General features: G+C 53.5%; 5 protein-coding genes across 5 annotated transcripts; 3 read left to right on the top strand and 2 right to left on the bottom strand.

The window, feature by feature from the left end:
* Positions 1-748: 748 nt before the first annotated feature.
* J4E93_002988 (uncharacterized protein) lies at positions 749-6,067 on the bottom strand (the record flags this gene model as incomplete). The annotated part of the gene is made up of 3 exons (XM_049340928.1): positions 749-1,713; positions 1,760-3,181; positions 3,232-6,067. The coding sequence occupies 3 exons, from the start codon at positions 6,065-6,067 to the stop codon at positions 749-751; spliced, it is 5,223 nt and encodes a 1,740-aa protein (XP_049201810.1).
* Positions 6,068-7,277: 1,210 nt separating this feature from the next.
* Positions 7,278-9,094, top strand: J4E93_002989 (uncharacterized protein; the record flags this gene model as incomplete). The annotated part of the gene is made up of 2 exons (XM_049340929.1): positions 7,278-7,773; positions 7,953-9,094. 2 exons carry the CDS (start codon positions 7,278-7,280, stop codon positions 9,092-9,094), a joined length of 1,638 nt encoding a protein of 545 aa, XP_049201811.1.
* Positions 9,095-9,661: 567 nt separating this feature from the next.
* On the top strand, positions 9,662-10,842 carry J4E93_002990 (uncharacterized protein; the record flags this gene model as incomplete). Its single annotated transcript, XM_049340930.1, has 2 exons — positions 9,662-9,735; positions 9,786-10,842. 2 exons carry the CDS (start codon positions 9,662-9,664, stop codon positions 10,840-10,842), a joined length of 1,131 nt encoding a protein of 376 aa, XP_049201812.1.
* Positions 10,843-11,455: 613 nt separating this feature from the next.
* On the top strand, positions 11,456-12,584 carry J4E93_002991 (uncharacterized protein; the record flags this gene model as incomplete). Its single annotated transcript, XM_049340931.1, has 2 exons — positions 11,456-11,577; positions 11,693-12,584. The coding sequence occupies 2 exons, from the start codon at positions 11,456-11,458 to the stop codon at positions 12,582-12,584; spliced, it is 1,014 nt and encodes a 337-aa protein (XP_049201813.1).
* An 848-nt stretch (positions 12,585-13,432) lies between these two features.
* J4E93_002992 (uncharacterized protein) lies at positions 13,433-14,109 on the bottom strand (the record flags this gene model as incomplete). Its single annotated transcript, XM_049340932.1, has 2 exons — positions 13,433-13,640; positions 13,787-14,109. The coding sequence occupies 2 exons, from the start codon at positions 14,107-14,109 to the stop codon at positions 13,433-13,435; spliced, it is 531 nt and encodes a 176-aa protein (XP_049201814.1).
* Between the last annotated feature and the right edge of the window lie 604 nt (positions 14,110-14,713).

Below are 14,713 nucleotides of genomic sequence, written 5' to 3' on the forward strand. Positions count from 1 at the left end.
CAGAGAATGACAGGAACCTTCTGCGACTCAAGCGGAAGGCAGACTTAGTGAGGCTGCCGCAAGAGGGGGAAAGAGCGGAAAAGAGGACGAGGCAAGAGTAAGTCAACACGAAACTGGTTTTGTTCACACGCATACTGATTTGGCCCTGAGGAATTCGATCTCCAAGGCGACACAGACCGAATCGCCTACCAACACTGGACAAATCCTCGATGAGGGATTGCCTGAAAACTGGTGGGTTCCCAAGTCAGCACGCACAAAGCGATACGGTCGGGTAACGGAACATATGCGCAGATAGGTCACAGCGTTGTTGCCAAATGGACGGGGTAAAAGGTCCTAGGTGAATAGCTCGAAGCTTGAGAGCTCGATGCCGATAAAAGTTCCTCGTGCTTTGTTATGGATGTATGGTTATGACTGTAATCTTAGTGGCGATCTCGTAGTCCAGTATCACGAGTCCAAAACGCACAAGCCTCCATCAAAGCAATAAATGATGACACTCTGAGTACAAATTATGTAAGATGCATTTATGCTAGGATATGTATGTATCATTCCAAAAGAAGAAGGAGAAAGAGAAGAGAAGAAGAAGAAGAAGCGTCAAGCGACGAACGATATCATCATGGTCGTAACCAACAAAAACAGAGAACACCGTCCTAACCATCCATAAAATGCAGAAACAACAAGCAAAAAAAGAAAAAGGTATAACACGGTACCCCATCTTTCACCATCAAACACCGCCGTTGCATGCATGCCGTTACTCATCCCGATAGAACTTCTTGAAGATCAAATGCAAAAACAGATTAACGTTGACTCTGGCGACGCCGTCGCCGGCAGCCGCGCCACCCCGAGCACCTTCGCCGAAGAGATTCATAAATTGGTGGTTGTCGAATTGCGCTTGAAGGAGGCCGTCCAGAGGCACCTCGGCGAAAGCACCGGGGATCATCATGGAGCCCTGGGAACCTTGGATCTCGAAGATACCCGTTTGGTTGCTGGAGATGGTGATGTCCATGCGGTCCCATTGTCGCTCGTGGTATCCAGACCAGGAGATGAGGATGCCCTTCTCGGCCAGGTTGCGGGCGGAGTATTTGAAGGAGCCGAAGCGGTACTCGCGACCGCTGTTCTTGAGTTCACGCTGATGATTGTATTGGCGGGTGAAGGGGAGGAGGAACTTCTTCTTGCCCTTCTTCGATTGTAGCGTTACCATGGCTTGTTCGATGTAGTCGTTGTAGGACTTGAGTTGCGACTCTAGGAAATGTGCCTTCTCGTCGAGTGCGGCCAGTGTGGTGCGTACTCCCTCCAATTCCTTGGCGCGTTGTATACGTCTTCGGTGCTTGGTGCGGATGTCGACCGCGATGGCGTTGAGTAGGTCTTGGTAGTTGTTGGTGTGCGAGATGCGGCCTGCGCGTTGGAGTTGTACCATGTTCTCCAGACAGTATTGCTTGAGTGTGGGGTAGTCAAGATCAAGTACAGAGTTGGAGCCCATATCCTGCGTGTAAGTTGAAGCGGCAGAAGATCGGACTACGTTGCTCTGTTTCCGCGAACGATCTTTCCGTTGCGCGATGATCTCTTCACGGACGAGAGCGTCCCAGCGGTTCTCGTCATCGGGGGTAACCGGCTTGCACATGATCTCGGTGAGGTTGGCGCCGGTTTGGATGCGGATGATGTACAGCACGTAGCGCTTGGTCTCCATGAAGAGGGATTTGATTGCAGAGTCGGGGTCTAGAAAAGTCAGTAAGTGGGAATTGCAAGTGGAGGAAGAACTTACCCTCTTGCTCATGGTACTTGGGGTTCAGGGTCAATGTGATTTCGCTGGAGCTGACGTGCAGAAGCTCGTTCTCGTTGTTCTTGGCGCTACCGAGCTCACGGACAATTTCGCGGAGTGGGTCGTCTTGAGAGGGGCATAAACTTGGTAGATCTTCGATGACGAGGTTGTGAATAGCGAACACGTCTGCGAGCTTGATGTAGAGTGTTGGCTTGGTTCTTGCGAACAGATCGTTGAACTCGTCAATCTCGAACTGAGCTTCAGCGGCACGGACGTTGATCACGTTCGACCAGATGTCTTGTAGGCGGTCGATGGCTTCGGTGATGTAGCTGTTGAGAGGCTGCAGGTAAAGATCGTCTCCACCAAACAGCTTCCCGCAAGCGATCTGACTGAGGACCTTGGCAACAGCTCCAAGGTTTCTGTTCATCACTGGCGACAGGCCACGATCGACCACACCCCAGTGCTGAGGTTGCAATAAAGCAGGCTGGATGTAAGCCTTCCATACCCAGTGGCCGGTGATTTGTAGAAGCTGCTCTTGCGCCTCGTAGGGGAACTTCAAGCGTAGTTCTTCGAACATCTGCTGTGCGATGTACCTTACACCATATGGCATCCGATGGAGCACCTCTTCGAACATCGTAAAGTACTGGTCGGCAACATCGCGAAGATCTTGCAGGTTGTGAATGAAAGTACCACGTGTCTCGGGGTCCTTGAGTGCTACATCTCGCGAGACATTCGGGTCACGACGACTACTTTGGCCGGTACGGAGCTCCTCGTTGTTGATGGCGGAACGATAGATCTGCATCGGGTCGCTCTCCAGGTCCAGGTGCTCATTCTCAATGATGTTCTCACGAATGACAGTCCCAAGAACGTCTTTGAGGAACTTTCGGTCTCGCGGTGACCGGACGTAGTTGGCGAACAATTTGGTCCAGAAGAAGTTGCCACGAAGGTACTCATGGAGGTTCGCGCAGCCCTCAATCTCCTCCTTTAGCGATCTTGTGAGGAGCTTCAACAGCCAGTACTCTTCTCTGCGTTTCTGGGCCAATCCAAACATACTCATGGTCAGCTGCTCGATGCGCTTGCTGTCACCCTCTGCGAGACTTTGTTCACGAACGCGCCTGAAGAGTCTTGCCATGTACTGAGGCTGCGTCTGCAGAACAAAGAAAAGCTCCTGATACTGCTCCAGCTTCCGGCGCGAGTTCTTGTTGAGTGCTTTGAGATCGAAGGGGTCCTTTGACGAGATGTCCTTGCTGCTGAGTAGGGTGCCGACGTTGCCACCGAAGTGCTTCTGGTGCTTGACGACCTCATCAAGGGTGATCTTGTTCTTTACGAGCAGCGCAATCTTAATGTCCAGTTGATCGACGTACTGCTCGGCGAGCTCGTTCTGGCGCACATGCTGTACTACGGTCTTGCGAAGACGCTCGAATTCTGACGTTGCGTTAGTAAGATGTAACTAATGTAAACAAAGAGCGACTTACCAATCTCCTCATCAAAGTCGATGTCGTTGTCGTTAAGCAGATGCACAAAGTTCTTGACAGTCGACACTGGAGGGTTTGTGCCACTAGTCAAGCTCTTGTAGGCTTCACCCTGTTGACGACCACGGATAAAGCTCTGCACCTTGATGACCTTCTCCATGTTCTCCTTGTAGAACTGCTGCTTCTCTGCGAACTTCTGACGGATCATTAACCCGCGCGCCAGAGTCTGTAGCTCGACAATCGCCTCTTCGTGCTCTTCCACTTGACCGAGTTGCATACCGATTTGCATCCTGAGCAGCATACCACGTGCCACGGCTTGAAGATCGACGGTTTCTGGCTCTTGCGCGTTGAGCTCGCAAAGAGTCTCGTACGTCCGTTGACGTTGCATGAAGCCTCGGCAAGCTGATTGGAGGTCTAGAATGGTGGGCTCTTGCGCCTGAAGTGCCTTGAGATCAGAAAAGTGCCTCTGCCGCGAAAGGAAACCGCGAATGTGTGACTGAAGCGAAAGAACGTTGTCTTCTTGTTCGTGCAAGAGCGTAAGGATCTCAGTGACCTCTGCACGCATGGTGCCACCCCTTGCGACAGCTTGTAAATCGGTGATCTGAGGTACTTCGGCTTGAAGCGCCTCATGGATCTGCCTGACAGAGTTTCTCAAGACATTGGCGCGAACTTGGGACTGAAGACCAGACCAATTAACATTCGTGCTTACCAGCTTCTTCTGCATTGCGGCGTCCTTCTTCCTAGCAAGGAGACCTCGGGCAGTTGACTGCAACATTGTAATCATAGATTCGTGTTGACGAAGACCTTCCTGATCGGCACGCAGTGACTGGCGGACGCGCATTGCTCTTGAGACGGCTTGGAGTTGCGCGACCTCAGGTTCGTTCTGTTGTAGCTCAGCCCATTCCCGATCGACTTGCTGACGTAGAAGAGCGCCGCGAATCATAGCCTGCACATGCATAACGGCGGGTTCGGTATCGCGGGTTTGTTCGTATCGGTCGGACACGCGTAGTCGTTCTAGCGCTCCTCGGATGGCTGCTTGGAATTGTCGTATGCCGTGTTCGTGTCGCTCGATCTTCGATTTGGTGTACTGGACTTGCGCTCTGGCCTTGCGCCCACGGAACAGGTTCTGCACCTTCAACACCTGGGCCTCATTGGCATGCCAGAACTGTTCTTCACCCTGGAGCCTCGACCGGACCAGGAAGCCTCTCGCTGCACCTTGCAGAGTAACTGCGAAACGGCGCATGTCCATGCGGTAGGTTGAGATTTGTCGAGCCCAGTCGCCACGGATGCGTGCCTGCAAGTCTACGATGAGGTGCTCATGGTCCCAGAGCTCCTGCATCACCATTCCGAGGCGAATTCGGACGAGAGCACCGCGCATCTGAGCCTGAAGATCGAGGATGATGTCCTCGTTCTCTCCAAGCTCGCGGTCAATACGGTCTTCCTCAGATTCCACTGGTTCTGGCTCCGGCTCCGGTTCCGGCTCGACTTGGAAGTTGGCTTGCATGCCTGAGAAGTTGGGCATACTAACACCAGACTTGTCCAGACCTTTTTGTGTAGCCTCCAACTCGTGGTCCTCGAACTGGAGTTTACCGACTAGATTGCCAATTCGGAAGTCAACAATGCCTTTTCGGAACAGAAGCCATGAGAGCGCGTGAATGCAGTAGATGACCTTGGGCACATTCTTCTTCTCGTAGAGATCGACCAGTTCGAAGCGGAAGAGATCGGGGAGTTCGACTTCGGACAGGAACTTGAAGAAGTGCGCGTAGTTGTTAGAGTGTCGGTACTGTAGCTTCGGGTCGCGGAATATGCGCAGCGGTTGTCCTTTGATTGACTGAACAATCTCTGCTAGTGTTATGCCGTTTCGCAGTGCCTCCTCCAGTTCAACAACAGGCGGGAGGTCCGTCTCGATGATGTCTTCCATCCACTCCTTGGCTTCTCCAATATGACAGAGGTATTCGTAGGCCTGCAAGAACTGGCGCTGTTGGTCCATCCAATTCCGACTTGACCACGTAGACGCCGTCTTTTGTGGTGTTTCTAACCGTTGCAACCTTCTCCGTCCGTTGAGACCCACGACCTGCTGCTCCGGGGACTTGATGGCGAAGTCCTCATCGCTTCCAGCCTCGGCGAACTTGGATAGGGTTCGTAGATGTCCCGTGGATGACTTCTGGAAGCTCTTAAGTTCCGGTCGTTCCAGGTGAGTTGACAGCGGTCGGGACGAGTGGTCGCGGGTGGGCGCGCGTACGGAGTCGTTTCGCGATACTGCTAGCGATAGCGGGCGCGGTTTGGCTGTCGGCGAGGTGGAGCCATCGTACGGGGCGTAGAGGTTTTCGACACTATGTGATCGCAGGTGGCTGGAGCTTCGGGTCGGGCTAGCACTCGCGGGACGCAGGAGCTTCTCTGGCGATGGCGGATTCGAGAATGTTGCGGGGCGTAGGAGCTTTTCGGGCGATGGCGGATAGACGGGCGTCGTCGGTCGCATGTACTTGTCAGGTGACGACGGGCTCTGCTTCTCGGGCGAGGGCGGGTTCGAAGGTGCCTGCTGCAGCGGTCGCAGCGCTTTCCGCATGCTCATAAACGTGTCTGAAGGGTCTGTCTCGCCGGAGCCGAAGTAGTCCTCTGTGCGCGGGCGCGAGAGGGCAGTCGCCTCGCTCAGCCCGCGCCGGTGCGACAGCGAGCCGAAGCCGCTGGAGGCATTGCTCGACTGCGTACTTGATCGGCTCGGGGGATACTGGCCGGAGTGGTTGGAGGAGCCATTGGAGGCGGTCGATGTCTGGCGGAGCGGGGAGGGCGATGTTGCCGAGTGCCCTGGTCTCGAGCGTGGGGCAGTCAGGTAACTCATGGCGAGCGCGACAGTCGAGGGCGTTACTGCGACCCAGTCCTACACCGCATGCGTCGTACAGGACAAAGGAAGATGGTGATGGCGTTGGGGTCGGGGCTCAAGAGACCGTCATGGAGGCCCGCGATAATTACAAGAGATATGGATGCGCCTGCCGCCGAAAACAAAAATCGCGAACGAGATCAAGCGACAGTCTAAAGCCCTGCGACCAAGCGCGCACTTTTACTCTGCACGGGCGAAGAGGAATGGGAATCGGGAAAGGGAAATTGGGTATAGTAGATGAAAGGCAGCGGCGTTGAAACTGGAAGCGGACGTGTGTCGTCCAAGCTTTTGCGGATGTTTACTCAGGCTGCGAGGGCTTGCCGGCCTGTTGTCGCGCCAACCACCCCAAGAAACCCATCTCCAGCCGCGAAAATCATCCATCCCGACTCCCGTCACACGGACCGGGAATCCCTCAAAACAACATCCTAGTGCTGCATCACTGCTGCGTGTACCGTGTTTGTTGCTGCTGGATCGCCATGTCTGGACGAGCCGACCACTTCACTTCACCATCATGTCCTATCCATCGACCATCCCGGAAACCCATGTACGCGTCGCGGCCATGATGCCTGAATTGCAGGGCGACAAGGACGTCGGCGCCATCAACGGCGACAGCCCTACACGTCGCACGGTGAGCCATCGCGTCCTGAACCTGAACCTTAGCCTAGCGCACCCCTTGGAAACGTCCAATTATCGACTCGTCGACCTGTCATTATATGGGAGCTCCCAGTCGGTACCGTGCAAGTCCAAACGTCGCGCCCACCACGTGAGTGTGCTAGCGAGGTAAGAATGAAATGCACTAGATGCTATTGCTAATGAAAACGTCGTACTACCAAAAGTCTGACAACTGCGACCATTGTTGATAAATTCAACATGGATTGTGTATGCGTATTTCACGCAGGTGTCGAGTGCAGTAGGTACAGCCTGCACATCGATCCCCCTTCGGACGCGTCGTCGTCGCGCTAAAAGGCGGGGTCACCTGAAGCAGGAGCCTTGGCGAAGGAGCCCACAGAAATTCTTTCCGCGCCGCCAGTTTCTTCCAACTTTTTTCTTCTTGGGAAAGCCCTCAACTTTCCCCGGCCAGAGTCTTTTGCTGAGCACGACGGCCTGTTTCCTTCCGTGATACCCCTCTTACCCTTCTCAAGTCCCCGAGAAGTTTCTTTTTCTACCCATCATGCCCATCTCCAACGGTGACGCCATGACCAACACGGCCGCCGACGCCTTGGACTACACCAAGGCTCTTGAGATCCTCAAGAACGAGTACCCCGAGCGCGATGGCATCGACATCAAGACGCTCATCGACTCCAAGAAGAACGGCGGTCTCACCTACAATGACTTCCTCATGCTTCCTGGCTACATTGGCTTCCCTGCCGCCGAGGTCGCCCTGGACACCCCAATCACAAAGCGCATTTCTCTCAAGACGCCCTTTGTCTCCTCGCCCATGGATACCGTCACCGAGCACAACATGGCTATCCACATTGCTCTTCTTGGAGGTCTTGGTGTCATTCACCACAACTGCTCTCAGGACGACCAGGCCGAGATGGTCCGCAAGGTCAAGCGCTTCGAGAACGGCTTCATCCTGGACCCCGTCGTTATCTCCCCCAACACCACAGTCGGAGAGGCCAAGGCACTGAAGGAGAGGTGGGGCTTCGGTGGTTTCCCAGTCACTGGTAAGTCAGACTCTACACTTTTATCCCCGTGTTTGCTTTATGATGATTACCTTTTCAATTTAACTTTCGTTCATCCGCAACGATTCCGTCGTACTGTGGAGAAAATGTATCTGAAATGCCTCACAAACACTACGCTTTGTCAAATTTGTCTAGATGTATTCGCTGACAGTTGACTATAGAGAACGGCACCCTCCGCTCCAAGCTCGTCGGTATCATTACCCCCCGAGACATCCAGTTCCATGACAAGCTGGACGACCCGGTCACCGCAGTCATGTCCACGGACCTCGTAACCGCCCGCCACGGTGTTGAGCTCAAGGAGGCCAATGACATTCTGAACAAGTCCAAGAAGGGAAAGCTTCCCATCGTGGATGAGAGCTTCAACCTGATTGCGCTCCTGTCTCGCTCCGACTTGATGAAGAACCTCAACTTCCCGCTTGCGTCCAAGCTCCCACACTCCAAGCAGCTGATCGCCGCGGCTGCCATTGGCACCCGACCAGAGGACAAGATCCGTCTGCAGAAGCTCGTCGATGCCGGTCTCGACATCGTCATCCTCGACAGCAGTCAGGGAAACAGCATGTACCAGATTGAGATGATCAAGTACATCAAGGAGAAGTACTCTCAGCTCGACGTGATCGGCGGAAACGTCGTCACTCGCGAGCAGGCTGCTGGTCTCATCGCCGCTGGTGTTGACGGTCTCCGTATCGGCATGGGTAGTGGAAGTGCTTGCATTACACAAGAAGTCATGGCTGTCGGAAGGCCACAGGCCACTTCGGTGTACAATGTCACCTCTTTCGCATCGCGCTTCGGCGTGCCCTGCATCGCAGATGGCGGTATCCAGAACGTAGGACACATCGTTAAGGGTCTTGCCATGGGTGCATCGGCCGTCATGATGGGAGGCCTCCTCGCCGGTACCACTGAGTCTCCTGGTGAGTACTTTGTCAGCCGCGATGGTCAGCTCGTCAAGGCCTACCGTGGTATGGGCAGTATCGCCGCCATGGAGGATAAGAAGGCCGGTGCTGGCGCTGCCGACTCCAAGGCCAGCAACGCTGGTACCGCGCGCTACTTCTCTGAGGGTGACCGCGTGTTGGTTGCCCAAGGTGTGTCTGGATCCGTCCAGGACCGTGGCTCGATCACCAAGTTCGTGCCATACCTCATGGCTGGTGTTCAGCACTCGCTACAGGATATTGGCATCAAGAGCCTTACCGAGCTTCACGAGGGCGTTGCCAACGGCACCGTCAGGTTCGAGCTGCGCACTGCTAGTGCACAGGCTGAGGGTAACGTACACGGTCTGCACAGCTTTGACAAGAAGCTCTACTCATAGACGATTGAAGACGATATACGGAATGCATTGGGAGGGCGTTAGTGGGTGGTTGGCTGGGTTGCTAGGTTCCTTCATTAGACATGCGACACGAAGACGATTTATGTTCTTATTTTGGAGCAATGGATAGGCCAAAAGCAATGATACCACGAACTATGTTCAATTACGATCAAACTCAAAAAATCGTCATATGTTGAGTGATGCGAAGCGCTGCCGGAGTTCTGACGGCGTGTCGACTCTTGGGCACCCTGTCACTGCTTAAGCTACTTCCTAACCTCGGCACCTCCCCGCGCGTCAACACCAACCACATGCAAGCCACCATGACGCGCCGACCGCCATTGTCGGCTCCTTTTGTGGCCGGATATGCCAAAGCTGAGTTCCACTGCTCTTCTCCTGGCTAAAGGTAGAACAACTGCGTTACGCTCCTACTGCTCTGCACGCCCCGTCGCCGCAAGCTCATCGTTCTCGACATTGCAGGCGAAGCTCGGTGCGCGATCGTCAGCGTTACTACGAACTGCTTCCCATCTGAAGCTTGCTCAACTCTCCAGGACCGGCTTCCCAAAGCGCAACATGTCTTCGCCCGCAGATCATAAGCCGTCGAAGCAGGCGTCCAAGACACCACAGGTTCCACGGCCTAGCTCGAGGTATGCGATTGTCACGACGTCTACCAGTGTCGAGATGCTAACACGTATAGCGTCCTGCTCATCTCCCCAACGAATCAGGTCCTGCTCCTCCACCGCGTATCGAAAGCCTCGAGTTTCGCATCTGCCCATGTCTTCCCTGGCGGCGCCCTATCCAAAACCCACGACGGCGAGATCCCCGACGAAGACCACCCCGGAAGACATCAAGATGGGCCTGCATATCGCATGGCAGCCGTACGGGAGACATTCGAGGAATGCGGCATCCTACTCGCCAAGAGCAAAAAGACAGGGAAGCTGTTCACCGAGATAAGCGACGAAGAACGAGAGCAAGGCCGAAGAGATGTACACGGTGGAAAAATCAAATTCGGAGACTTGTTGGAGAAATGGGGTGCAGTTTCCGATACCGAAGCTTTGATTCCGTTTACTCGCTGGGTAACGCCTCCCAACGTGCCCAAACGCTTTACTACGCAGATGTACATCTATTTCCTACCCCTTGGCTCCGTATCGCCGACGAAGCACGCCGCGCCTAAGGGTACGCCGCCGTCTTCGGGATTGGAAGAGGAGGACGAGATTGTCATACCCAAGCCTACACACGATGGCGGTATTGAGCACACCGCTGCCCGCTTCCTGCCACCTAACAAATGGATTGACCTGGCGCGGCAAAACAGGATTATTCTCTTCCCACCACAGTTTCTGCTTACCTTGCTGCTGGCTCCGTACTTAGCTTCAAGTGTCACATCGCCTTCTTCACCCACACCGAGTCTGGAGGAGCTACAACTCGAGCGCGAGAAGTGTCTTGACTTCCTACAAAAGCCGCGCATGTATGACGGGAAGCCTGAAGTGTCTTTTGCTGAAGCTTGCATATCCCCACTTGCTCTGGGCAAAGGAGAGTACGGGCAGGCTGGGCAGGATGGGGTTGGCGGCGTAGATAAGAACACTGCTGTTTTGGTGCTTGATCGGCCGGGAAAAGAGATTGAAAGCCAGGGACAGGGGAGAGCGGGACTCAGGGAATGGGTTGTTACAACGAAGTTCAAGAAGGAAGGGCCACGGGATGTGGATGTTCGGAGGAGGGAGGAGGTGTTGGGGAACAAGATACAAGGGAAGCTATAGAGTTGATTATTAAACACAGGTAGCATTGCTAGTTCCTAGGTTTCTCGTCGAATCTAGGGTATCGGGAGAGCTTGGGATTTCATCTATGCCTTTCTCGATGTTCCAGCTACCTACAGTACAGTACAGTACAGTGCGTACATAGGGTGATGAAAGCTATTCCATTTATATTGTGCACTCTCCAGATTCAGCTGGATGCCGCTATAATGCGACGGTTCACACCGGAACTCCCGGCTAGTGTTCAATACTATCGGAGGAACCCCAGCTTCTGATTATCCCATCCGGCCAATCTCGGCTATGCAACAAAAGCGAATACCGAAAAGTCGCATCATCGACGTCGCCAACAACCTCTAGGGCTAGATCTACTCCACCCAACACACTAAACCCCACATTCGTCATTATTAATGCCAGCTCCACAAATCTCCGTTTGTGATGTCGGACGACGGACGGTGGAATGTTCAGGATCATATTGTTTGGATATAAAGATGCTTAGAAGCCCCGCCTCGTTTTTGGCTGGTATATTCACCTACATAACTTAACGCCTCATTATACTCTTTATCTATCTTAATTCATCTACACATTTTGAAGAGGAATTTTAACAGAAAGTGTTATCAGAATGAAGGAAGCACAAGTAGCAAAAGACCTCTCGGTCACTATCAAGGATGTTGCTGTACCTGAGCCACAAGCCAACCAAGTCGTCATTAAGGTCGTCTATTCGGGTAGTAACCCCAAAGACTGGTATGTTTAATTCCACAATCACAAATGCTACCTCCACGATCACAACGTTCACGTGACGTTTCTTCCACCACCCCATCTCTTCAATACATCGAACACCCATTAACTCATCCTCCAGGAAAATCCCCGCCTACGACATGAAGCCCAACTTCAACACCGGCGACGACATCGCCGGCTACGTCCACAGCGTCGGCGCCAACGTCTATGAGTTCAAGGTCGGAGACCGCGTCGCTTCTTTCCACGAGATGATGACACCAGGTGGTTCCTTCGCCGAGTACGCTGTAGGCTGGGCCCACACCACCTTCCACATCCCATCTTCCGTGTCCTTCGAGCAAGCAGCGACCCTACCCCTTGCTGCCATGACAGCAGCCATTGGACTGCACCAACGCATGCATTTGCCCGACCCGTGGACTCCGGCGCAAGAACCCACGCCCTTAGTCGTGTACGGTGGTGCGAGTGCAGTCGGCGCATACGCGATTAAACTAGCACAGCGCGCAAACATCCACCCCATCATTGCTGTAGCAGGAAGGGGAGAGAAGTTCGTCGAAGGACTCATCGACCGCTCAAAGGGCGACACGATTGTTGATTACCGAAAGGGAGACGAAGCGGTCGTCAAGGGCATCAAGGATGCACTCAAGGGACAGAAACTGCATTACGCATACGACGCTGTGTCGGAACACAACTCCTACACGAACATTGTGCAGGTGCTAGAGCCCACGGGCAAGATCACACTGGTTCTACCGGGTAAGACGTATGAAGGTATTCCCGAGACTGTGCAGCAGAGCCAGACGATGGTGGGCTCGGCGCACAAGGAAGATGCGGATTACGCGTTCATCATGTTCAGGTATATGGCGAGGGGCTTGGCGGAAGGCTGGTTCAGGCCGCATCCTCACGAGGTCATTCCTGGTGGTCTGCAGGGAGTAGAGACGGGTATGAAGAATCTGAGGGATGGCAAGGCAAGTGGAGTCAAGTATGTTTTCAAGATTGGAGATGAGAAGGAGAAGTTGTAAAGATCAAGATGTAGTAACAATGTAATGAAACCTGGGAGATGGTAGATGTCATCATCTATCTGACACAGTTGGGCATAAGAGATGATTGTGAAACGATGAAATGATGCTGGACCTACCGCCTACATGACAGCCGGGGAGTCTCATTCTACGTGCACTACGTATGCCGGGAGTATCTTAACTGGAATCACAGTTACAAAAGAAGTAGTATAGTAGGCTTTAAAGTATACAGGCTTACTGTTTTTGATATAAAGTAAGTACACATAGACTACAACAGACTACATAGACTTGTGAGCTGGAACACTATTGGGTACAGAAGTTGTTGTTGCTGCCACACCTACTCATGTTCCTCCTCATGAGTAACTTCGACGAAGATGTATCAGACAGCGTCGATCGTAACGACGGCCTCCCAGACCATAGCTCTTTCTGTACGGCGCTCCAATCTTGCTTCATGATGTTTGACAACGAGCTCTTCACCTGCAGTGTTGCGATCTGGGCCTGGTTCTGATCCAATTGAAACTTGGCTCGGATGATGTCGCGGACTTCTGCGCGGGTTGCTGTCGGCCTGATTGTTATCGGGAGTTCACTTGGGATGTTGTCGACCAGCCCGGTTTCTGTTAACTACTCCGTGAGCTCTCGTTGTTTAGGTAAAGGGGAAGTCATCTTCCAAGATACAAGCACTTCCAGGTTCGGTTTGGGCGGCTCGAATGTATTTGCTGCTTGGTCTGGGGCTTTGGCGGTCTTCTTTGTGCCGTCTCGCTCCCGCATCCAATGCGGGACGTGAGCTGTACTCAAACGGACCTCCTCGTCCCACTTGGCATTTTCGAACCTTGTGCTCCACACTTTGGAGCTCAAGACATAATGACGTTGAACGCGCGGCTGTATGGCTCCAAGTCACTCTCGCCGTACTTGAGGTAGGGACCGAAGCTCTTCACGCTCACGTCCGAACGGTCAAAAGCCGGTACTTGCTTTCCTGTCAGGGCCGTGAACGCGCTGACAACCTTCTTCTCCTGCTCCTGGTCGAACGGCCATTGCCCGGACGCAGCCCTCTCAACCTGTCTGCATAGCTGTGCGCATGCGAGGGCGGTTCGTTAAACGGCGTGGATATTATCGCTCTGCTTTGGGTATACGTTGATGGGGCTTGCCTCCGACTTCATTCTATCCTCCTGGTCACGGATATACTCTAGTACGTCCCTCTGGCGCACTTGGATTGCTCCGCGGTCGGTGTAAGAATTGGTATAGCATTCAGCACTAGGCTGGACAGGATGAACCTGCGGAACTCGTCCCGGCGGCCGAACATGGCGTAGGAGCCGACCTGGCCTTCGCCTTTGTGTAATTGTACGAAGGTTTTCGGATCCGTTCCGGGAGCGAGAATATCGTCATTGCCGTCGTTTTTGCGTTTCCGAGCAAACTTGAGCTTCTTCTTGGCGGGCTGACTAGAAGTTGGATCCTTTGGCGTGTCGGCTTTCTTCTTGGGGGCGGCGGCGGCACGGCTCGGGGCCTCTGGGGTTACTGGCTTCGGTGGCATGTTGACTACATCGGTGTCAGTGGGCTGAATAATAACACCGAGGCTTGCTTACCTGTGATGTTGCGGGCGCTGCGAGCTACGTAAGGGCGTTGGATAGCGCGGTCGATGCTCAGCTTGGTGATGCTAGCGGACCCAGCGCTAGGGTCAGAGTGAAGGAAAGTGCGTCAGGCTCTGCAGAACAAACGACACGTCAACCAGACTTTACATGCGCTCCGCTCGGGGAAAGCAAATCAGACTGATACCGTGTAGAAAGTAGCAGGGCCGAGGTTGCTGTTGTCGGTGGTGGAGTTTGGCTCGGTCGCTGAGGTCGCGGTCGTGCTCTATCACCTGGTGAGTGGGCGAGTGGTTCTATTATCCTTGCGAGGTTGTATTGACATGTTGTCATTGCTCCTTAGAAGTAGATATTCATCAGACATAGTTGCGCATGAGAGACGATCATGAAACGTTGAAATGATGCTAGTAACAGGAAAACTACACAATACTCGAGACACGTATACAAGTACATCCCAATGCAATCGCAGTTCAATACGCCCCAGCAACTGCCATAGGCAGGGAGATTACCCAAACACCGACCCAAGCCTTCGTTAATGCTTCTAGATGGAGT

This window comes from Alternaria ventricosa, assembly GCF_023758065.1.
Source record: "Alternaria ventricosa strain BMP 2768 chromosome Unknown scaffold_4, whole genome shotgun sequence".
NCBI classification, from domain to species: Eukaryota; Fungi; Ascomycota; class Dothideomycetes; order Pleosporales; family Pleosporaceae; genus Alternaria; species Alternaria ventricosa.